The following is a 25,204-nucleotide window of genomic DNA, read 5'->3' on the forward strand; positions in this document are numbered from 1 at the left end:
CCTCTTACTCTTTTGGAGTGGAAGGCCAGCAGAAGTCCACTGGCCTCTGAGGGTCACCGAGACACAGGGATGTCCCCAACTACTTTGAACATGTAATGATAATTTAGGCCACTTACAAACTAGTATGGCCCTGGAAGCAGTTCCCCTGGGCATTTGACAATTTCAAAAGACAGCTCGGGGAGTCAAATGCGTGCAGGGAAAGGAACATCGAATACACGTGGTACAGTTCTGACCCCCCAACCTTCCAATGAGGAAACAGAACAAGTCCCTCATCTTGTGTATCTGGCACCAGTCCTCCCAACCGGACCCTAATGAGGATGGACGTCTGTTCTCTGTCCTGGGACTAGAAAGAATCCTGGGATTATCTCAGTTGAGAAGTCTCCAGTCCAGAGGGCTGTCAGAACTGCTGCACAGATGAGCAGAAAATAGCAAATGATAAATTTTTTAGGACCACCCGCTGCATGCCAGTTGTAGCAGACTGTGAGATAATGTATTGGGCTTTTTTGGGACATGCATTATTGATCTGGGTCTGTCTAGTGGTTTATAAAAAGCCTATCATGCTCCTCCCACAACCACCTTCCCATCCCTCACCTCCTGAAGGAGGCTCAGTCTCCTTCAAAACCCAGTGCTGCTGGTAGAAGAGGTCTGGCTTGTCTGCAGAGGGCAAGACTTGCAGGCCCTGATCTATGCTGTGTAATGCTATTGGGCAAGAGCTGACACAGGCCACTGAACACCAGGGGCTCTAAACCCACAGCATCCACCTCCTGGAATTTATCCTTCAGAAGCACTCCCTTGCCTGTGCAAAGATGCCTGTTAAAATTTCCAGCAACAATATCTGTAACAGTGAAAAACTAACAAACGCACACACTACCAATCTGAAAAGAACTCAATATCCACCCCAGGAATCTGACTAAACAGAGCAGTGGCTAAGATCACGTGTTCTGGGTTCAAATCTTGTTTTTCTCTTTTTTTCTGAGATGGGGTTTTGTTCTATTGCCCAGGCTAGAGAAGTGGTGTGACCTAGGCTCACTGCAGCCTTGACCTCTTGAGCTCAAGTGATCCCTCCACCTCAGCCTCCCACTAGCTGCTACTACAGGTGTGTGCCACCATCCTTGGCTGATTTTTATATTTCTTGTTAAGACGGGGTCTTACTATGTTGCCCAGGCTGGTCTTGAACTCCTGGCCTCAAGTGATCCTACCTCCTCAGGCTCGCAAAGTGCTGGGATGTGAGCCACTGCACCCAGCTCAAATCATGTTTAATCACATTCCAGCTGTGCAAACTTGGACAAGTGGCTTCTCTCTGCCTCAGTTTTTCCATCTGTCAAATGGAGAGAAGAAATCTCTATATTTTAAGTCAGCCACGGCTTTCTTTGTTCTCCTCTCTCCTGTGTCTACTTCATACCTGTAGCTCCTTTCCTTGTATGTGCATACACTGTTGGTTTCCTTATATCTGCATATGCAGTTGGTTTCTTTTTATCTGGATCCACTGTTGGTTTTATTCATAAGTCACAGGCAAAATTCAGTGAGATTCAGACATGAGACTTAGCTGGATCATGCTGCAAACACGTGTTGTTCCTAAGAGTGGGTATTCAGTCACTCACCTGTTGATTCAGGCCGCAGACTAGGAGTTGCCCTTGAAATGTCTCTTTTCCTTAACCCGCATACCTAACCCATGGATCAGTTTATTTCCCAAACATACCTCAGGTGGGACCACCCAGATCTGAGCTTCCATCATCACTGCCCTATCACGACATTGGCCTCTGAATGGGTGTCCTGTTTTTGCCCTTACCCCTGCAATTTAATTTCATCAAAAGAGCTGGGGGGATCCTGTTGGAACCTAAGTGAGGTCATGGCCTTCCTCTTCTTAAGGCCCCCTTATCCACGTCTATTTTACTAACAATCAAACTCAAAGCCTCCACCACGGCCACAAGGCCTGGTGCGACCTGGGCCAAGTCGGCTGCTCAGCCTCATCTCTCTCCATCACGGCCCCACTCCCTCCACTCCAGCTCCCTGGCACTTTTTGTTTTTTGGCTCCAAACCACCGAGCTCATTTCTATCTCAGTATCTTTGAATTTTCTGTTCTCCCCACCTGGAATGAGCCTCCTCCAGTTCTCTGGCTCCTGACACAGTGCACTGAATGGAACAAATGCGTAATAAACATCTGCTGGATGAACGAACGAACGTGCAGGGCATCGGAAATTCTAGGCATGACTACAACCAGAACAGTGTAGGGGCTACACCATGTCAGATCAAGAAGCTCTGAGGTCCAGGTGCTGCCTGCCAGACCTCTCTGCAAAATTCTGCAAGAAACAAAACACACCTTTCTGGCCACAGTCTGCAGACTCCCCATAGTTATCAAATGTACCTCATTCTAAACGCTGCCAGGAGATAGGTATCCTATGTGTCATATGGTCAATAAAAGCTCTGGGCTCTGACTGCTTCCTAGCTACAAATTCTTCTTGCACTGAGAAGCTCCCAGAGGAAAAAATCTATACTTGTGATCATTAATACAAAGCGCTGCAAGGAACAACTTGGTTTTATGTAAATTACCTTTTCCTGGTAGCTAAAAGACAAATTCAGGTTGTCAAGGCTAACCTAGTCAACCTTCACATTTGTTGCCACCAATAACGTGCTGTTATCCTTTGAGAGTGGATGGAGGCCGAGGGACGACCTTTCATGGGATCAATGATTGGCAGTCTTTGCCACAACCCACAAGAGCCTCCAAAATCTGGTTCCAGGCTCATGTCTCATCTTTTATTTATTTATTTTTTTTGAGACAGAGTCTCACTCTGTCACCCAGGCTGGAGTGTAGTGGTGTGATCTCCACTCACCACAACCTCTTTCTCCCAGATTCTAGAGATTCTTGTGCCTCAGTCTCCTCAGTAGCTGGGGTTACAGGCGTGCGCCACCATGCCTGGCTCATTTCTGTAGATTCAGTAAAGACGGGGTTTCACCACGTTGGCCAGGCTGGTCTCAAACTCCTGACTTCCAGTGATCCACCCACCTCGGCCTCCCAAAGTGCTGGGATTACAGGCGTGAGCCACAGCGCCCAGCCTGTTCTCTTTAACTCTCTGGAGAAGTCCAGGAATGGTTCTGCAACTGGAGGAGGGTAGAGACCCCTAACCTTGAGGACCCAGTTGTGACCCCAAACATGTGTGGGTGCCATGTCTTGGTTTCAACATACTCAAAAATGACCACTATGAATCAACACCAGCGCCTCGCCTCAGAAGCCTCAGCCTAACCCAGGGACCCTGAGCCAAGGGGCCAAGGTGCCACCCTGGGGCCCTGAGGCTTACCCAGCTCCACGTCCTGGTCGTCTGTCAGCACCAGGATGATGTTGGGGCGGATGTTCCTGCGGTCCCTCTGAAACCTGCCTTTCAGGCGGTGGTGCGACAGAAAGGCTGAGCTTCCACCCAGCAGGGAGAATACCATTGCGGACAGCAAGCACAGCACGAGGCTCGGGGGGCCCATCTTCTTTTTTGGCTGATCTGGTGCTTCTTTTGGGATGCAGGAGTCTGAAGTTGGGTCTGCGGTTTTGTTTCTTTTCCCTCGTCCCTCTTTACTCACAAATCTAGAGGAGGAGGAAGAATCAGGTCAATATTTATGTCAAGGCTGCCGGCTGCTCATTCTTGCATAATGATTTGTACAGTGGCTGGCATGAACAATGGGAGTTTCTTTGAACAGGGGTGGCTATGGCAGAGTGAAAACTCAACTCCGCTGAAGTTAGCAAAGTCTTTACAATTTGCTTGGTCAACAAACGGGCAGAAAAGCCTTCTGTGGCCACTTCTGCAGAAACAATTTCTTCCCTATATCCAGTGAACCTCTGATGTGTTGGTGGCAGCCCAAGACCCGAGTCAGATAATAGCCGTCTCTGAATAATCCACCCAATTCCACCACCAAATCGTCCCCAGGGAGAGGAACAGCAGTGGGCTGGTCTCAGGGAGTGAATATTTGCGTCCTCTTGTAGCTGCCCACACCGTGGGGTACGGAGCTGAGGGAGATGAAGCTGCAGCTCCCTGTCAGTGGGGGATTCAATCAGGGGTTTAAACGAGAGCCTGGAGCTGGACGTTTTGGGCTGGACAACTGGCATGTTTGAGTGCCAGATCTTCCACTCACTGGCTCAGTGTTTCCATGAGCAAGCCTGTTTGGAACCTCGGTTTCCCCCATGAATAAAATGGGTAGACAGGGCCATTGTAAGATCTCAGTCTGCTGGGGATGCGCCTGAAAGGCCCTTGTTCAGGGATCTTGTAATTGGGCAAAAAGGTATTCCTATTAGTTTTTTGTTTTGTTTTTTCCCCAGTTTTGCTCTTGTCGCTCAGCCTGGAGTGCAATGGCGCAATCTCGGCTCACTGTGACCTCTGCCTCCGGGGTTCAAGCGAGTCTCCTCCTCAGCCTCTGCAGAAGCTGAGATTACAGGCGCCCGCCCCCACACCTGGCTAATTTTTTGTATTTTTAGTAGAGATGGGATTTCACCATGTTGGCCAGGCTGGTCTTGAACTCCTGAACTCAGGTGATCCCCATCTTGGCTTCTCAAAGTGCTGGGGTTATAGGTGGGAGCCATTGTGCCCAGCCTAAGTTGCAGAATAAATGAAATGACAATAGAGAAAATTGAGCGCTAACACCCGGAGGGGGACGATCTGCCACGGGCCACTGTGCCTTCAGTCACCCCCCTGGCCCCAGGTCACCAGCGAAGGTGGGTGCAGGGAGGTGGGGACGCGACTCTGGCTCGAGCAGGTCTCTAATCTCGCCCTGCTCTTCGGTCTCTGCGGTCATTTTTTCACTTCTTGAGGAAATGAGCCTTCAAGTTCTATCCAGATATAGACTTTTGGTATCATTTATTTAAAACAAGAGTGCAAGTGAGACAGCCACAGCCTGCAGATCCGCCGGGAGGAAGACAAACACCATGGGGGCAGCTGTGTCACTGTGACCTTGAAAGGGTCTGTTTGTCCTTGCCCTCCATGGAGGAACCCCAGCCATCAGCTCAAAGTCATGACTCAGAGGCTCAGAAAGGGCTCCGGTTTCGGCAGGGGGATGTGCTGCCTGCTTCATCTCTCCTGGGGACCGCAAGGCGGCCTGAGGGGTCTCCTGCCTCCCTCTTCCCTGCCCCCATCCTCCATTCTTCCCAGGGCAGCCGGAGGGATCTTCCTAAAACACAGATCAGATCCCAGCACTGGGCAGGGGAGGGCACTGTGCCTCGTGCAGGTGGAGACTGAAGGGGGTGCTCACTCCCAGGCTGTACAAGTGTCAGGCACTCACCTCACCTTAGTGCCAGTCCTGTGCTCACCTGTTGCACCTTCCCTGGCTGCTCATGGCTCACAGGATAAAATGCAAACTTCTCACCAGGGCTGCCTGGGCCCGTGAGATCTGGCCCCTGCCCACTTCTCCCCGACCTCTCCTTTCTAGCCCCACTGGCTTCTTTCTGCTGAATGGACAAATCCAGCTGCTCTCTGCCCCAGGGTCTTTGCACCTGCTCTTTTAAAAATAACTCCTGCGGCTGGGTGCCGTGGCTCACGCCTGTAATTCCAGCACTTTGGGAGGCCGAGGTGGGTGGATCACCTGAGGTCAGGAGTTCAAGATCAGCCTGACCAATGTGGTGAAACCCCATCTCGACTAAAAATACACAAATTAGCTGGGCATGGTGGCACATGCATGTAAGCCCAGCTACTTAGGAGGCTGAGGCAGGAGAATCGTTTGAACCTGGGAGATGGAGGTTGCAGTGAGCCGAGATCATGTCATTGCACTCCAGCCTGGGTGATGCAGTGAGACTCTGTCTCGAAAACAACAACAACAAAAGCTCCTGCTTTGTACTCCTGGCTCCTTCTGTCAAAAGAGCAAATGTCATCACCTCAGAGAGGCCTGCCCTGACCACCTCATTTAAAGTGGGGCCCCCAACCCAGGTACTCTGCATTTTATAACCGGTTTTATTTCTCTTGTAATCACTACTACAGCCTGCAATTTCTTATTTATTGTCCAATTCTTCCCCACTAGGGGGTCAGCTCCCTGAGGACAGAGACAGGCTTATGTTATTCATGGCTGTCTCCAGGCCTTGGCACAAATACTTAGATAAATAAAGGAATGGAGGTTCTGTTAAGGTCCTTTGAGTTCTGCAGAGTGAGGGATGCTGGAGTTGGCAGGGCCACGCCATACCTCGGGTCTACATGGCTCAGAGGTGTCCATCACTGATGCCTTGCCCCAGCCACCCTCCATGGACACCAACGAGGAGCTGGCCACTGGGTTCTCTGGGCAGCGCTACGGTTGAAAAATCCCAGCAAGGATCCCTCCTGCTCCATTTCTCCCTCAGCTCTGCTTGGGACCCTGGGAGGCTGAGCTCTATAAATGGTGCGGTTGGCACATCCCTGCTCTCTGGCTTCCGGCTGGGAGGCTGCAGCATGGGAGGTGTAGGAAGTCAGTGCATTTATTCTCCCTCCCGCACGCAGTAGCTCCCCAGGCAGTAGCCTTCGTGTCTCTGCGTGTGGATGCAGCTCCTGCTGGGGACACCTCCTGGCTCTAGTGTCTCCCCAGTTCTGAGTTCACCTCTCCCTCCTCTTGCCCCATCAAGTCTAGGGAAAGTAAGGGCTCCTTTTGCTACCAGTTCCTGGGTGCAGCATCATTTCTTTGCTCCCTTTGCCCACCTGCCTCTGAAAATAGTGCTTTCAATCAACTCTCCTAGCTGCCCCGATGCGCCTCCTAATTTACTTCATTCAGGGACCTGTATCCTGTGTCAGGCTGGCCAGGACAGCATGTCTCCCTTCTAGCACCTCCCCTGGAAGCAGGGAGCAGGCTCCGCTCAATGCCTCCTTCCCACGTGGCTCTGAGAGAGAGTCACAATTTCAGGGGAGCTGGGGACACACTCAGTGCAGTTGTCTGACGTGAGAACTGTGAGTTTCATGGGACCAGAGGACGAACAACAGCTTCCTTCTCAATCTCTCATCTGCAGAGACATACACCTCATGACAGCCAGAGCCACTGCGGCGACTGTTTGCTGGGCACCTGCTTTGTGCCACGTGGTGTGACGGTTAAGGACATGGACTTTGGAGTTACTTGCTGAAAGACCCTGAGCTAGTAACTTAGCACCTTTGTGCCTCAGTTTTCTCATCTATGAAATGGGTGTGCAGGATTAAATGTGTTGCTATAGTGTGCTGGGACTAGAGCCTGGCCATGGTACTAACTGGAATACATAATCCACAGTGTAAACCATTATTAGATTGATCCTACCACTGCAGTTGTCCTGCTTTGGGCACTCTGTGGCATCTCCTTCAACCTCCACCACGGCTCCCTCCTGCAAGTACTATTATTAGCTCCAGAGAAAACTGAGGCTTCATGACTGTCCTAAGGCCACCCAGAGAGAAGATGGCAGGGATGGGATGTGAATTCTGCCCTCCCTCACCGTTCAGTGTGGGCTTCTCATCCCGAAACTCAGATTTCCCAACTCTTCCCATTCAAAGACCACGGCCCTGATCTCTGCTGAATCTGCAGAGCCCTTCAGTGATTATTTGCTTAACGTGCTTCTTTAAATGGCCTCATTTTAAAATAAAAACACAAACACATGTTTTGGGAAAAGAACACTTCCTACCCAAAGATACATGGAAAGTGGACATCGCTTCCCTGTAGAGCTAATTGTACAAATGAAAGTCAAAGAAAGCTGAATCAGTGGAACTTGATTCAAATAGCGTCCCAGGCTTCGCGTGCCCTCGTGCTCACTCTCTCTTTTGAAGTGAGATTAGCAGGTGTTGAAAGGAGTCAAAGCACATTAGCACCATCTGAGACTTTCTGCTGGAGGTAACTGGAGGCTGAGACAGCTGAAAAGGAAACAAGCTCTAGCCATTGAATCAGTCCCTGAACCACCTCAAATCAGAGTAATCCTCCAACTATGTTGTTTATCTGATAGGGGTTGGCTGTGTCCCCCCCAAATCTCATCTTGAATTGTAGCTCCCGCAATTCCCACATGTTGTGGGAGGGAGCTGGTGGGAGATCACTGGATCATGGGGGTGGTGTCCCCCATACTGTTCTCCTGGTAGTGAATAAGTCTCATGAGACCTGATGGTTTTACAAAGGGTTTCCCCTTTTGCTTGGTTCTCACTTCCTCATCTGCCATCATGTAAGACGTGCCTTTCGCCCTCCACCATGATTGTGAGGTCCCCAGCCACGTGGAACTATGAGTCCATTAAATCTCTTTTTCTTTATAAATTACCCAGTCTCGGGTATGTCTTTATCAGCAGCGTGAAAACAGACTAATACATTATCAGTGGCCCACGTCCCTCTATCGGGAAAGACTTTGCACTTGAAACTATGAGTGCACCAGCCAGTGTGCACACTCACGTTCCTTCAGACACAGAAGTGCAGTGCTAATATTGGGAGAATTCCGATGGGATACCCTACAAATAGCAACTCTCTGAACCCAGAAACCAATCCTAGTAAAAGCTTTGTGGAAGCTTGCAGCACACTCCAGTCTGCTCTGAGCTGTTTGCAGGTGTCAACCCAATTAATACGCACACCCACCCATCAGTATTTCACCCATTTTATGGATGAAGCAGCAGAGGCACAGAGTTAAAATCACTTTCCCACAATCATATAGGTATGTAAGTGGCAGAGCAGGGGTTCAAACCTAGTCTGGCCCGATTTGGGCAGCTCGACCAGGACCCCCTGGAAGCAGATCTTTGAGCAAGTTCCTAAGAGTCTTCCAGCCTCAGTCTCCTCATTTGCCAGGTGGCCAGGTGCCCTCCGAGGGCCTTTTTGGCCCTGGGCCTGTGATGCCAGGGTACAGGAGGGCTGGGAAGGGCCAGGGCCTAGAGACAGCCATGAATAACACAAGCCTGTCTCTCATTGGGAGCCCTGGGCTGGGTAAAGATGGAGCCCAGGGCACAGTCAGCTGGACTTTGTTCCTGGCTCCCACGTTGGTTTCAGAGCACCCCCCACTCCTGGGCAGCTCTCACCCGCTATCCTCTGGATGGAAGTCAGAGCTCTGGCACCAGAAGCCAGAGAATAACAGGAGCTAATTATTTCATCAGATCAAGTCATCAGTGGGTCGATTTTTGATGAATTCCCCTGGCTCGGACTTCTCCTGGCCTCGTGCCAGTCTCTCTCCGGATGCTGAAGAAATCAATTAAAGATGACACAAGGGATTCTGCTTTGTTTTTTCCCTTTTTCTTGGTAAAATATTCAACGTGGCTAAACCGAGAGAGTACTGGTGAAATATTCAAAGTGGCTGAACTGAGAGAGCACCCAGTGAACCCATGCAGCACCAGCCGCCTGCCACTCCATCCCTGCCGTGGACAACACCTCTCCTTCCCACCAGCTCCTTTCCAGGTCCCTCTGGCTCCTCCTCTCCATCCTGAATCTTCTCCAGGACCTTGGCAAAGGCTCCCCAGCCCAGGAGACATCTCTGGAAACACCTAACATCCTGAGCATTTAGAAACATCATTTTTACTTCTCAACTTCTCTGCCGACCTGCAGAAAGGAACTGGTCTCAGAGTGACTGATGCCCCCGCCTTCCCAATGCCACACACCACAGCAGTGAACAAACACCCGGGACCTCATCCAGACCGGTTCAGAGACCCAGATAGGCCGTTTTCCTCTGAGGATCCCCAAATCCAACAAGAGGGAGAGAGAGAAGTTTGGGAATCATCAGGCAGCTGAGGTGGCGGGAGAGGAAGAAGGGGCCAGGGGCAGGAGGAGGCACTGGTCAGATGGGAAACGTCCACGTGAGGCAGAAATAAAGCAAACTGTGGATGTGCAGATATGTCCCATGCGCTGGGGCCAGAGCCCCATAACAGACCTAGCAGTCTCCCCAGGTGGTCCAGAGGGCCTGATCATTTCTCTCTTCCTTCTTTCACTTTACAAGTATGTACGAAGGGCCTCCTATGAGGCACAGTGTTCAGTGATAGGAGAATCCTGCCTGGATTCTAACAGCCTCCTAACTGGTTTCCCTGCTTCTACCTCGTCCCTTCCATCAAGCAGCCAGACAGACCCTGTTAAAACAAAAGCAAGGGCCTGCCTTCCTTCACTGAACAGCCTTCAAGGACTCCCATCCCATGCAGAGTAAAACCCAAAAACCTCCAAAGAGGCTACAAGAACCCACCCAACCTACTCCATCACCTCTCCGACCTTATTGCCTTCCCCTCTCTCCCGTGCACACCCGGCTCCAGTCACACAGTCTCTGTACTGTTCCTTGCACATGCTAGCACACCCCACCCCGGGGCCCTTGAACTTGCTGCTTCCTCTGCCTGGAGCCTTCATCAGGTGATCTTCATCATCCCTTCTTCCCCCTCTTCAGGTCTTTGCTCGAATTTCACCTTGGCAGGTTAAAAGCGAAATCTGTGCCCTTCCCAGTAGCACTTATCACCTCTCACAACTAGCTCCTTTACTTCTTTGTGGGTGTCCTCCAGCAGAATATCAGCCCCATGACGGTGCAGGTTTTTGTCATTTTGTTCAGATCTATATCCTCAAGAGTTAAAACAGTGCTTGGGGCATAGCAGGCATTCAACATACTTACTGGCTTAACAAAGAATTATCTCCCGCCTCCTAACAACCCCTGTTAGTGCTTTGAGGCCACAGGTGTTCTTACTGTATATAAGACCAACACAGGAAACACCCTAGCACAACAACGATGAAGGATAGCTAACGTGACAGGCCCTGCACGATTCTAAGCACTTTCAGTGTGTGAACTCATGTCACCCTTACAACAACCTTGTGGGTTGGGATGCTCCATTTACAGACAAGGAAGATAAGGCACGGACAAGCTCCAGAACCTGCCCAGTGTCATGCAGCATGGGTGCTGAATACTGTCCCTTTGGTCCTCCCTTCCCATCTTCTCTCCACCCCCAAATCCAATAAGAGAAGGAGAGAGAAGAGTTTGGTAATCATTAGGTAGTTGAGGTGGTGGGAGAGGAAGAAGGGGCTACAGGCAGAAGGCGGCATTGGTCAGACGGGAAACACTGATGAGAGGTGGAAAGAAAGGAAATTGTGGGTGTGCAGATACGTCCCATGGGCTGGGGCCAGAGCCCCACAACAGAAATGGGGGCCTCCCCAGGTGGTCCAGAGAGCCTGATCATTTCTCTCTTCCTTCATTTACTTTACAAACATTTATGAAAGGCCTGCTATATGTGAGGCACAGTGTTCAGTGATAGGAGAATCTTGCCCAATTACAACAATAATCCACTCTTCCCTGTCCCCTGGGAGGTTCACTTGGATGTGCCACCTCCAAGTGACAGATAAAGCAAGCAAGCCAGTATTACTATTTGTACACAGACATTCTGACCCCAGAGCCTACTCTTTTGACACTTATGCTGACTTGGAAAGCAACAAATGACACAAGGGACTGAGGTTAAATGTGTTGCATAAGCAGGAAGAGGAAAGGGGAAACTGCTGACCTGCAGCAGTCAGGGAGGGCTTCCTGGAGGAGTACTTAGCATAAACTGTGAGCAGCCTAATAGGAGCAAAGTTCTGAAGAATCCACAAGGATTTGGATAGCCCGTGAAGAGGAGGGTAGAAGACAGGATGCTTCAGGCAGGAGAAACAGTTTGGGCAAAGAGCAAGCAGAGGAAACAGAGAGAGGACCCTGGAGGGGTGGGGAAGTGTGGTACCAAATCTCACAAACCCAGAAGCTGTCTAGACAGGGGATGACACACGCACATCTGTTAAACCTTACACTCCCCTGTGTCTCCCCTTCTTCCTGGCCCCAGGCTTTCTCCAGCCTTCTCCTCTTCGAGGCTGTCAAAGAAAGGACAGAAGCTCCCGTAACCTACGGGCCACAGCTTCTCCCTGTCTCCCTACCTAGGTCCAGGCATCTGGTGGCTCTCCTTGCCTGTTCTTGGAATTCCAAATGGAGGCACAGAACCAAGCCGGCTTTCAAGAACAGGGCAGGCCTGGGACAATAGAAGGGTCATTCAGAGGCGGGACGGAAAGATCAGGTTTCAAGACAAAGGCTCAGGATCTGGAAAGGAAATTAGGGCATAAAGATTGTAGACCAAAAATGCAGGGCTTAGGAACCCAGTTACCTGCCTAACTATTGATGTAACAAGAAATGCCTGAAGGCTTATGTGTGCCAGGCACAGTTCTTGGCACTGTGGATGAAGCAGTGAAAAGAGAATTCCCTGCCCTCCTGGAAGTGATATTCTAAGTCAACACAGGAAAAGCTGGAGTTGAAAGACTCCAGCTACATGTGAGAATGATCAGAAAAGAGGACTGGAAATAATGGCAAACCACAGGCAAGCTGTGTGAACAGAGTGGCCATGGATTAAAGTTAGAGCACAAAGGAAATTTAGAAACAATACATTCAAGTCTTAGGAAGCTGAGCACCAAAATGTTTTTTGTATGTCAAGTGGGTCGATGTTTGACCGGCCATATAATTCACACCCTCAAATACCTGAGCATCTGCTACTTGCCTTATGCTATTTCATGATCCGTTAAAAAAAAAAAAAAAAAAAAGAACAGACAAAACTCTCGATTCTCACGGAGCTGACAGAGCGGACAGAGGCAAGAAAATAGCCTGATACTTACTTGGGGGAAAATGCAGCAGGGAACACACTGAGCAGGAAGAGGGGTATGATCTAGAGCTAGCCTGCCTGGGTTTGGATCTCGGCTCCACCACTTAACTAGACATTGGGCAAGGGTCTGAACCTCTTGTGTTCTCAGTGACTTCATCTGGAAAGTGGGGACTTGCCTACAGAGTGGATGGTTTAACATGCACGGAGCCTTGCAACAGATCTGTATGCAGCAAGTGCCCAATAAATGCTGGCTTGTGTTCTCTGCTAGGTTTGGGCCACCCAGGATTATCTCACCTCCTTTCTGTAACAGCTCCCAATTTTCTTGGGGATCTGAGGCTGGGTTGGTGGCTCACGCCTGTAATCCCAGCACTTTGGGAGGCCAAGGTGGGTGGATCACTTGAGATCCAGAGTTTGAGATCAGCTTAGCCAACATGGTGAAACCCCATCTCTACTAAAAATACAAAAATTAGGCCGGGCTCGGTGGCTCACGCCTGTAATCCCATCACTTTGGGGAGGATGAGGCAGGTGGATCACAAGATCAGGAGTTTGAGACCATCCTGGCTAATGCGGTGAAACCCCGTCTCTACTAAAAATACAAAATTAGCCGGGCATGGTGGCATATGCCTGTAGTCCTAGCTACACGGGAGGCTGAGGCAGGAGAACGGCGTGAACCTGGGAGGCAGAGCTTGCAGTGAGCCGAGACTGTGCTACTGCACTCCAGCCTGGGCAACAGAGTGAGACTCCATCTCAAAAAACAAAACAAAACAAAAAACCCCAAAATTAGCCAGGTGTGGTGACGTGTGCCTGTAATCTCAGTTACTCGGGAGACTGAGGTAGGAGAATTGAGCCAAGATCATGCCACTGCACTCCAGCCTGGGCAACGGAACAAGACTCCGTCTCAAAAAATAAATAAATAAATAAATCTTGGGGGATCCTTTTCTCCCCACCCTTGGTCCACAAAGTTCAAATTAGGCTCCAGTTCTGGAGCTACAAGGCTAGATCGTGGGATCCTAGACCTGGGCCAATCAGAGCCTCCCCACCCCCTGCCTCAGTGACGGGCCAGAGTAATCTGGGTGCTTTGGCCTGACTGGTCAAGAGGCATCCAGCCTTTACAACTGGCTAACTCACTCCATGTGGTTCCAATGTGAGGACCAGGGAAGACAGCGACACCACCTTGTCTTAAGTGGGGTGGGAATGAAGCCAACACACAGAACAGAGCAGTGCTCTGAAATGCAACATACTTGGGACTTAACAGCACTGGACACCTGAATCCAGCCAAGCCTGAAAGAGGAAGATTTGGGTTGGGTTGTTTCAGGCCCAATAAATTCCTCTTTAAGTAGTTTCTGTTTTCTTTGTAGGTCAGTTTTCCATACTTTGACTCAGGATCAGGAGTGAAATTCCCTTTTTTCAGTTGGGTCATTCCTAGTTGCTCTGTCACTTGCAACCAAATGAACCCAAATGGGGGAGCAGGCTGGAGGCAGACGGCTGACTCAAGTGGCTTCCTAGCCACCTTGTGCCCATGTGAACAGAGGCCTCAGGGCATGGCCTGCCAGCCCACGCTAGGCCTCCTCGGCCTGTGCCCAACTCTCCGCCTTATTGAAGGCCAACTCGCCCATCCTTCTTTGACAACGGATAACAGAAGGTGGTGTGGAAAAGCGGAAGGAACCTGGGTGTGGGAATCACAAATTCTGGACCTGACTCGGCCACCCTGGCTGTGACTTGGGCCCTCCCTGACCCTCCGTCCCTGAAGCAGGCCCTGCTCTGTCATTCCCACCCCGGTCGCATGCTGCTCTCTTCAGAGCACTTATCATAACTTATCATAACATATTCACTCTCTGGCCTGAGTTTTTGTTTTGTGTTTTTTTTTTTTTTTTTTGAGATGGAGTCTCGCTCTGACATCCAGGCTGGAGTACAGTGGCGCGACCCTGGCTCGCTGCAACCTTTACCTCCCAGGTTCAAGTGATTCTCCCACCTCAGCCTCCTGAGTAGGTGGGATTACAGGCACCCGCCACCACGCTTTTTTTTTTTTTTTTTTTTTTTTTTTTTTTTTTTTTTTTGAGACAGAGTTTCACGCTGTCGCCCAGGCTGGAGTGCAGTAGTATGATCTCGACTCACTGCAACCTCCACCTCCTGGGTTCAAGTGATTCTCCTGCCTCAGCCTCCTGGGTAGCTAGAACTACAGGCAGGTGCCACCATGCCTGGCTAATTTTGCATTTTTAGTAGAGACGGGGTTTCGCCATGTTAGCCAGAATGGTCTCGATCTCCTGACCTCGTGATCCACCCGCCTTGGCCTCCCAAAGTGCTGGGATTACAGGCGTGAGCGCCCGGCCATGCCTGCCTAATTTTTGTATTTTTTTTTTTTTTTAGTAGAGATGGGGTTTCACCATGTTGGCCGGGCTGGTCTCGAACTCCTGACCTTAAGTGATCTGCCCACCTTGGCCTCCCAAAGTGCTTGGATTACAGGTGTGAGCCACTACACCTGGCCTGAGTTTTACTTTATAGAGGATCATCCCTCCACCAGAAGCTTGCATGGGCAGGGGCTGTCTGTTGGTTGTGCGACGCCATGGTCCCAGCTCCTGGCACAGCCAACGTGCTAATTCTTCCAGGTAGTCAACCGAGATTTCCTGAGCACCTACTATGCTCCCAGCCCTATTCTCAGTGCTGGGAATCAGGAGAAACAATTCTTCATGGATCAGACACCAAAATAAATTACACAGCGTATGAGGCAATGTGTACCAAGGAGATTAAGTCCTAAGGAGGGAGGCTGGAGTGCTAGGGGGTGAGGGGGTGTAACTTTAAATAGGGTGGGCAGCAAAGGCCTCTCTGAGAGATGACAATTGGGTGGATCCCTGCAGGAGGGGAAGGAACATGCCTTGTGGATATTTAGGGGAAGAGCATCCTAGGCACAGGGAATAGAAAGTGCAACTGTCCTGAAGTAGGAAGACGCCTGAGGGGGGACCGGAAAGGGGGCAAGCATGGCGGCACAGAGCTGAGTGAGGGGGGCTGGGGGTTCTAGCCTGTGGGTGATGTGATCTGGTGTAGTTTTTCTTTTTTTTTTTGAGACAGAGTCCTGCTCTGTCGCCCAGGCTGAAGTGCAGTGGCATGAACATAGCTCACTGCAACCTCATTTCCCAGGCTCAGGCAATCCTTTCACCTCAGCCTCCCAAGCAGCTGGGACTGCAGGTGAGGGCAACCATGCCCGACTACTTTTTAAATTTTTGGTAGAGATGAGGGCTCACTATGTTGCCCACGCTGGTGTTGAACTCCTGGACTCAAACAATCCTCCCACCTCAGCCTCCCAAAGAGCTGGGATTACAAGTGTAAGCCAACATGCCCAGCCCTGATGTAGGTTTTAACAGGATCCTTCTGACTACGTGAGGGGCACAAACTTCAGGGCATGAGGGCAGGTACAGGGAGGCCACTGAGATGACCAGGTGGGAGCAGGTAAGGGGAGAGGTGGACAGTCTCTGGGTATTGTTCAGTGAATGAATGAATAACTGCACGGTGGGAACACTGGAATTGGCTGAATGCTCCAGTTACTAAAAATACTGTGTAACAATTTACTGCAAAACTTAGTGGTGAATTAAAATCCTGCTTTTATTCTCAGAGGCTCCTGATCAGGAACTTGTGCAGGACATGGCAGGAAGAGCTGGTCTCTGCTTTGTAACATCTGAGGCCACTGCTGAGAAGGCTCAGCAAGGCCTTGGCTTGTCTGGCAGTTGTTGCTGGCAGTCGGTTGGCTGCTTGGGAGGGGCTGTGGAGTGGGCACCTCCATGTGGCCGCAGTGTGGCTTGGGCTTCCTCACAGCATGGCAGCCTTGCAGTCGTGTCTGATTTCTCACACAACAACGAGGGTCCCAGTGATCTTCATCTTTTCTGCTGTCCCATGGTGTTCCTTCCACCAGGGCTACACACATCTGGCCAGATTCAAGGGCAGGGGACACAGACCCACCTCTCAACAGAGGAGCATCAAGGTCCCACCATGGATGAGTCTGCAAGGTACCGTGTGGCCATCCTGGAAAAGTCGGTCCTGCTGGGTAACAGAGGCTGGCCAGGCCTGGGGCCGCGTGGGCCTCCCCTGTAGTACATCCTCCCTCTTAGGAAGTGAAACCCGATCTGAGTCAGCCTCTGTCCATCCCTGCTGTCAAGGCCGGGCATTTGTGCTCACGCCCATTTCAAAGAATCCCTGAGCCTGGGCAAGTCCTGGGGTGACCTGAAGATTGCCCCAACCCCACTCTTCCTTCTCACATGACCCAAGGGGGTTAAAGCCACGATGTCGGGTCCAGGGGGTTCTGAGCAGGGCAGAAGGGTGAACTGAAGGGCTCGTACTGGGAGCTAGAGTCACAGCAACAACCTCTCCTCCTTACTCTAGAGAACACATCTGCTCAGTTCTATGTGCTGGAAACACTTCTTCCCATTTTTTAACCACTCCCAGCTTATTTTTAAGTAGAAGGGAAGCCACCTAACAAACCCAGAAAACCCCACAGAAGAATAAGAGCTCATTTGGGGAAAAGGCCCCAACCTCCCCTAGCTCTTCCCTTTCGCAGAGGCGAGAAATTTTCCAACTCAGGCTCTGCCCCTGGGCCCTGTGCTCAAAGCTGCCGTCAACATGGAGGTTGCCCTGGAGTCCAGGAGGGAAGGCTGCTGGCCCTGGGAGCCCCTCTCATCAGGCAGGTATTGGCTTGTCAGTGGCACGATGGGGCGGGGGGGCGGGGGTGGAGTGGTGATGATGAGGTTCTGCAGGCTTCAAATGCGGGTGCTGGGCCAGGGCTCTGGGGCCAGGCTTGGAAGGATGCTAATCATGCCTGGCTGGGCAGGAGACCTGGAAACATCTCCCAACCTGCCAGAACTCTGCCTGGGATAACACAGCTTCTCCTGGGCCAGAATCAACTGCTGCTAGAGTTTTTTTTTTACAGGCAGCTCCCAGGAAGTTTCTGGCAAGATGGAGGATTCCAGGGCAGGGGCTCCCGATTTGAGGCAAACGGTACAGCCTGGTCTGCTCCGAAAGGGACGACAGGGCTGATCGTTACCCTCTGTGCTCCATCCCATAGGCCAGGGTCTCAGAACAAATAAATGAATTTTTAAAAGTCTGGTATAAGTAGAATATCCAAATCGGGGCCTAAATTCATTCATTCATTCATTCATTCATTCATTCATGCATGCATGCATTCCCTTTCTTATTTCAGCAAATTTATTTAGAAAGAAAAGTCTATTTTGGCAGAACCAGCACCCATTGCCATAAACCTGGGTCTCTCAAGCTTGGCACTATTGGCATGTGGGCGGGGTCATTCATCGATGGGGGGACTGTGCTGTTCATCGCTGGGTGTTTAGCAGCCTTCCTGACCTCTGTCCATGAGATGCAAGTAGCACCTACCCCAGTTGTGACAATCAAAATTATCTCCAGACACTGCCAAATGTCCCCCTAGGGGCAACACTGCCCCAGGTGAGAACCCCTGACATATTTAGATGGCAACACTACAAGCAAAGGCAATGACATTGTGGTTACATTCCTGCTTGTCAAGGCCTCTGAGCTTCCCCTTACAGTGGGAGTAGGTCTCCTTGAAGAACATGAAGGAAGAGTTCATGCGATTCCCCGCTTGATGACCCAGAGGCTAGGAGGAGACCAGAAAAGGAAAAGGGAAAAAAGAAAAGTTGAAAGTTTTTACTTTGGAAATGGCATTTCCAATGTAGTCCAGGCCCCACCCCGTCTCTTATCCTAAATCTAGGCCACTTCACTCACTCAGGTCTCCTGCCAGACCTTCCTCCCGCCATGACCTGCTTATGATGAGATCAACACTATTTACGCCCTGCGTGTGGACTGCTAAGATGAAGACTACACCTCGATCCGGTCAATGGGACCTGGTTGGTGGAGGCCAGCGGTCTGGCACAAGACGTGGCATTGCAAGAAGTCTGGATGTTGTCTGGTGACCTTTGGAGAGAGACATGTCTACAGTGGCCTTTGTCTAAAGCAGGGACAAAAATGCAAATGCCTACAAGGGTCGGGCAGGAGACCTGAGTGAGTGAAGTGGCCTAGATTTACGATAAGAGATGGGGTGGAGCCTGGACTACATTGGAAATGCCATTTCCAAAGTAAAAACTTTTTATTTTAAACACTGAGTGGGTTCCATAAAGCCCTGCTGGAGCTTGGCCTGGGAGCTATGTGCAACTCTTCTAAGCTATCCAATCTTTCCTGAGCACCTACTACGTGCCACATACTAAGAAACAGCAGTGGCCACAAGGCAGGCCAGGCCTCTGTCCTCACAGAGCTGTGACACCTTGGTGGAAGAGAACATGAATGAATGAAGACGAATTTCAGATTGTCTTAAGAGCTTTGGAGGAAGCTGTCAAGTGATAGGATGGACAGTAAATTGGGAAAGGCCTCTCTGGGATGAGGAGGTGGCATAAGAAGTGGCATCTGAGCTGAGAGCAGAGGCGGGCAAGAAGCCAGTTGTGGGCAAAATGCTTTCTACGCAACGGAGGAAGTAAGTGCAAAGGCCCTGGGGTGGGAATGTGCAGAATGAAACCAACATGGTACAGCCAAGCACAGCAGTGTGGCCACAGGAGGCTGGACACCCCTTTGCCCCATCCCATGCCTTCTGGGTAGGCCACACCCGCTGTCCTTTCTGGCTGTTTAGAGGAAGTAGAAATCAGATACAGAAATTCCCACCTCTGTTCTTTGTTCCTTTGTCTCAGCTGTGGACAAAAGCTTCCCTGGCAGGGAGTTACAAAGTTATTTCTGCAAAAGGCCTTTGGCCAAAAGCAATAAAGTCGGACTTGAACAGAGTCATTATTCACGCCTAATCGTGGGCTGGTTCTCCGCCTAGACTGCCACAGTGAGGACTGACAATTCTACCTTTTTAACCCCCTCCCCCTTTTCAGCCCCACATTTTCTTAGCCTAGCCCTGCTTACCCCCACGAACATGTATTTATGTTTCCAGAGATTGTCGTTTCCTTCGAGAAGAATATAAAAGGAATAAAAGGTATTTTGACGGCTCAGTATTAATAATCCAATTACTACTTTCCTTTTCACCCAATCCACAAGCGAGCGTGCCATCCTCAGCCAGCTTGCCCCTGCTATTAGCAGATGAGCTGCTCATTAGCTCACCTTGGAAACGGCCCGACGCTTACAATTATTTCAGAAGCCAGGAGAAGGAGTCAGAAGCAACTTTTACCAAATCACCCGCTACATTTGGAGATGCGAGTGGAGTGCCTTTGGAATGACAGGTCGGCTTCCCAACGTGGCGTGCTGTGCAATCTAATTAGCAGCCAGAAATAGACCGGCAAGTGGGAGGAAAGCCCGGGTCAGAGGCTCTGCGAGCTGGGATGAGTCTGGATCAGTTTTGCCGGCTAGCAGCCTCCCCTGCCGGGGGGACTCACTGGGTGTCACCAGGTGTGGGGGTGGAAGGCAGTCTCACTGGTGAGGCGGGCTCTGGGAGGAGGGAGTGCAGGCCTGGAGCCCAGGTCCCTCATTACTGCGCATGCTCTCCTCTCAGGAGCCAGAAGCAAACTGCCCCCATCTTCTGGAGGGGGATATCGAGGCATGGCAGGGGTTCTAGGAGTTGACTTTGCCCCATAAAGTGGAGAACAGCTTCCAGACCCCCAGCAGCACCTGAGCTATGGGGCCCTGGAGCTGGAGAAGCTGCCGCACAGATTTGGGCATTCCACTTATACCGGACTTTCAAAGTCCATTCATTCGTTTTGAAATGTTCATTGCTCTGCTGGGGTGAAGTCACCTATGCAGGGGCGGTGCAGAGATTTCTAACTATTTTTGTCCATCTGGTCCCCTTCTTTTGACAGCACCCCAGCTTCCTTTTGAGGCCTACCTCCCCTCTGCCAAGATGCCCCCATCCTCTCTGCCAAGTGGTGATCATGTGACCAAGGTCAGTCAGACTTTCTCACCATGTCCCCACCTGTCAAATAAAGTGTCAAGGGCAGAAAGAAAAAGTAGGGGTGCATTTGTCGCATTGGAATGGAAACCCTCCTCTGGGCGGCTGCTAGTAACTCCTGTGCCAGGGTCCCCAGAATTTCCTTAGTTCCTGCCCTGTCCTTTCCTGAGCCCCCCAGTAAATCCTGTTCCAGCTTGAGGTAGTAAGTGCTGGGCTCTGCTACTTGCGGTCTGTGATGAATGGGTACTTTGGTGGACTCCAAAAAGTCACACTGCCTGGTATTCAAACCCTTGTGTGGGCCCCACCCCATGAAACCGGGCTGGCTTTGTGACCTGTTTTGACCAAGAGAAGGTGGCAGAAGTGATGCCATGCCAGTTTTGCGGATAAGCCTTAAGAGAGCCTCGCAGCTTTCATTTTTGCACTCTTAGAAGTCAGGCTACCCTGAGCCTGCCATACTGTGAGGAAGCCCAAGCAGCCACAAGGCAGAGCCCACATGGAGAATAACTGAGCTCCCATCTGGTGACCAGCAAGAGCTGCTAGCCATTTGAATGAGGTTGTTTTAGACCTGCCAGCTGATATCACAGCTGAAGAACCACCTGCTTAACCCACAGAATCGTCCAAAATAAAATGTTGCTACCTTAAGTCACTGAGTTTGAAGTGGTTTGTTACACAGCAGAAACACAACCCAAGAATCCTCAGTGACACTGATCAGAGACTATTCCCCCAACAGAAATGTCACAAATGACTATGAGGTTAAGACTTTCAACCTCCTGGGCCAATGAACATTTGGAGGAGAACATCATTCATTCATTCCTTTAATCATTCATTCAAGGGCCGGGCACGGTGGCTCAAGCCTGTAATCCCAGCACTCTGGGAGGCCGAGACGGGCGGATCACGAGGTCAGGAGATCGAGACCATCCTGGCTAACACGGTGAAACCCTGTCTCTACTAAAAAATACAAAAATCTAGCCGGGCGAGGTGGCGGGTGCCTGTAGTCCCAGCTACTCGGGAGGCTGAGGCAGGAGAATGGCGGGAACCCGGGAGGCGGAGCTTGCAGTGAGCTGAGATCCAGCCACTGCACTCCAGCCTGGGCAACAGAGCGAGACTCCGTCTCAAAAAAAAAAAAAAAAAAAAAAAATCATTCATTCAAACAGCCAGTAAGCCTAGCACAAATGGTACAAAGATAAACAAGCTTCGAAACCTCCTGTTCTAGTGAGGGCATCACACACAGTGCCTCAGTTTCCTTACTTTAAAGTGAAGATGATATTAGGCCCTGCTTCAAAGGCTTGCTGTGATGAAATGCTGGGCAAAAGTAATCAGTAGATATTAGACATTATTATTACTACACACTTGCAATGCACAATGTTAGTGTTAGCGTCTAGGGACACTTAAAACAATGTCCCTGGAAGTGTAGCCATTTGGTACAAAGTATCACAATGGGAGACGAACCCAAATGCCTATGGTGGGCTGGGCAGGTAACGTAATCGGGTGAAGTGGACCCATAAGAAAACCGCACACCCCCCTTCCTCTTCAGCTCTCATCTGGCCACTTTTGGTAGAGAGAGAACAGAGAAATATTGCTCCACAATGAGAAAAACAGAAGGGAAAGTGCCATGAAAAAAAGTCAAATGAACTGGTTCACAATCTCAGGCTACAGGGAATGGTGGGGACCCCATCTCCCCACTTTTCAGAAGAAGCTGAAAATCCAGATTTTTAAAATGCGAAATCTCGTAGTTGTTAAAAATCTGACAACTTTCTAAAAGGTTCAAACAAAACATTTCCGTCAGCTGAACAGAGCCCCTGGTTAGCTGGCCTGTGATACCCTATTCTACCAGCATGGCAGAGCAAGGAGAGACTTCGTTGTGTCTCTTTCCTCCTTTATAAAACGGGGCTGGAAGATCCCCGCGTCGCTGAGTAGTTACACATTCAAAGGATGGAGCACCTAAACCACCACTAGCCTGTAGGAAGTGCTCGGTAAATGTGAGCTTTCAGGAGGGTACGCTGGGGAGCAGGAGCGGAGTTTAAAGAGGCTGGTCTCCTGGGCTGTGACAGCTGTTCTTTCAGGAAGGGACAATTTAGGGAAGGGAGCTGTCTTTTCAAGGGCAAAGGCAGAAATATTCAACTCAAGAGCCCTCATTACAATGTCACACCACTGACCTGGAAGACTAGCTTGGCCCAAGAGTCATCAGAAGTGGGGGGTTCCACCAGCCCTTCTGCAAGGCCGTGAGGTCCCTGCTGTGGCATTAAGGGGACGATCCCTCCTCTGCAAGCAATGCTAGCACAAAACCCCAACTCTGGCACCGGGGAGCAAGTGAGTGTGTGTGAAACCAATCCTCCCAGCCACCCGCTTAGCTTTTTGCAAATGACGAACAGGTTTTGACATCCTTGCCCTGAGCAGTCACCTTCGAGTAAACACGCGAGCCAGATCTGCCTGTAGCTCTCCAAGCCTCTTTCTCTTCTTGCTTACTCCATTCAAAAAATATTTACTTAGTATCCAGATTGCCACCCTGGTTCTTAGTCCTGCGGATACAGTGATGAACAAGACAGACGATGTCCCTACAAGCATAGAGCTTACTTTTTAGTGAGGCGAGAGAGGACAAAGGACAAATAAGCAAACCAGGCTAATTCCAGAGAGTGGTGTTATAAACATAAAACAGGTTGTCCTTCCAGCATTCTAGGGAGGTGACATCTGAGCTGAGATCCAAAGGATCGGAAGGAGCCAGGCCCTTTCACAGTGTTTGATTTAGAGGTAAGAGCAAAACCCAATCCTGGACCAATGAAACAGAAAGCAAAGTCTGCTAGGGTGGGAGTGTTCTGGCAAGGATTTTACTCTCTGATTAAAAGAGAGACAGCAAGGAGTCCTGCCCTATAGTCCCACTTTGTAGGGAGATGCGACGTCTGGAGCTGTGGCAGCAATATTGAGACTACGAGGCAACAAGGCCAAAGACATGATGAAGACAGAAGAACAGAGGCTTCAAAGATCCTGGGACCTTGGATGACACTGTTGTACTGAAAAACCAACCCCTGGACTCCCCCGCTTTGGACTTGGTGTTATGTGAGAATTAAATGTTTCCATTGCATAAGCCACTGTCAGTCAGAAATGTGATTCCTTACAATGAAACCATTTCAATTCACATTCAAATGATCAGGACTCTAAGCTACTAAGAATTACAGTAGGCTTTCCTGGTCTTTGAAATATCCAGAGAAGTGGACTGCAATCAGAAGTCTGTGGATAGTATCTGTCTCGAGGGCAGACCAGAAATGTGGCTTTCAGATGGTCTGATTTTCACCAGACAGGTACATCTCCAAGGCTTCTATGAGCTGACAGTTTCTTCAATCTCTTTTCAAAGAGTTCCAGACCAGGTAGGGTGGCTCACGCCTGTAATCCCAGCACTTCTGGACAGTCGCTTGAGCCCAGGAGTTTGAGACCAGCTTGGGCAACATAGCAAGATCTCATCTCTACCAAAAAATAAAAAAATAAAAAAATTAGCTGGGTGTGGTGGCCTGTGCCTGTAGTCCCATCTACTTGGGAGGCTGAGGTGGGAGAATCACTTGAGCTTGGGAGGTTGAGGCTGCAGTGAACTGAGATTGTGCCACTGCACTCCAGCCTGGGTGATAGTGTAAGACCCTGTCTCAAAAACAAAAAAGCTCCTCTTCTCTGGCTACTGGGGCGGGTCAAGACACCCACTGGGGTCCTGACCATGAGCCAATAAGAAAAGCTATTGGCCACATTCCTCCCCTAACACATCTGGCTTCCACCTGGCCAAACACATCTTTGGTACTATTCCTGGTCCCTGGGGATTGCCCTGTCCACCAACTTACACACACAAGACATGGCCATAACAACTCTGAGTTTGGGATAGAATTCATCTAAGATTCAAGCTGGGCCCAGGTGTGCAGAGCAATGGGCCAGGTCTTTTATAAGATGATGCTCCATGGCAGAGGCCAGGGCCACTGGGCAATGTGTGCTTTGGAAACACATTAAGAGAACGTGGGGAATTCAAAATATTCTGGTTAGAGAATTCCACGAAGTCCTGGTCTGGGCTGGAGGAGAAGCTCTGAAGGCCTTGCCAACAGCTGTTCTACCCAGAAGGCATCGTGCTGCCTATGAGGCCCGAGATCCCACATGACCTTAAGCAATTTCCCAAGGGCATCTGTGGCAGAGCAATGAATATTTAGCTCTGTCTGTTAATCACTGAGAAACCAGGCAATAGAAAAGGGGAGGCTTAGCCCGAGCCTTCAGGAACTTCTTGGTAACGTCAGAGAGGTGAGCACGTGGGATGTGCTAAAAATATTCATCAAATAGATTCATGACAGGCACTAGGGAGAGGTTGGGGGGAGAAAACCACACTAGAAAACAAAACACATTCTCTCTGGATGATTGTGTCCACTCCCACAGCTTAAAATAACATCGATGCGCTGATAACTCCCAAACTTAGGTTACCAGCCCCGACCGGCTGCAGACATCCACATTCACCACCCACTGAGCTTTCAGACATCCAGGTGGGGTTCAACTCAAACCCAACATTTCCACGTCAGAATTCCAGACCACTCCTCCCCGCAAAACTTTCTCTATCTTCCCTATTTAGCAATCACTATGCACCAGGCTGCCTAGTCACCTTTGATTCCTTGGCAGGATACACCACGAATATTTGGGCTGAATCATTTTTCGTTGTGAGGTCATCCTGTAAGTTGCAAGTTTAGCAGCATCCCTGGCCTCTATCCTCTAGATGTCCCAGCTGGGACAACCTGTACTGTCTCCGGATAGTGCTAAATGTTTCCTGGGTGTCAAAATCACCCTCAGATGAGAATCAAAGCCTTTTCCCTCACTCTGT

The 25,204-nt window shown here is 50.2% G+C and overlaps 1 protein-coding gene across 7 annotated transcripts in view; it reads right to left on the reverse strand.

The window, feature by feature from the left end:
• The window catches only part of SULF2 (sulfatase 2), a 138,086-nt gene that overhangs the window by 104,959 nt on the left and 7,923 nt on the right, over positions 1-25,204 (reverse strand). For all 7 annotated transcript variants that reach the window (XR_004052747.1, XM_030915277.1, XM_030915275.1 and 4 more), the window contains exon 2: positions 3,297-3,571. Coding sequence is in view for 6 of the 7 variants with exons in the window: in XM_030915277.1 (XP_030771137.1) it covers positions 3,297-3,471 (175 nt within the window). In the remaining variant the exon portion in view is untranslated. The remainder of the gene's footprint in view (positions 1-3,296; positions 3,572-25,204) is intronic.

The sequence above is a fragment of the Rhinopithecus roxellana genome, chromosome 13, assembly GCF_007565055.1.
Source record: "Rhinopithecus roxellana isolate Shanxi Qingling chromosome 13, ASM756505v1, whole genome shotgun sequence".
Taxonomy (NCBI): Eukaryota; Metazoa; Chordata; class Mammalia; order Primates; family Cercopithecidae; genus Rhinopithecus; species Rhinopithecus roxellana.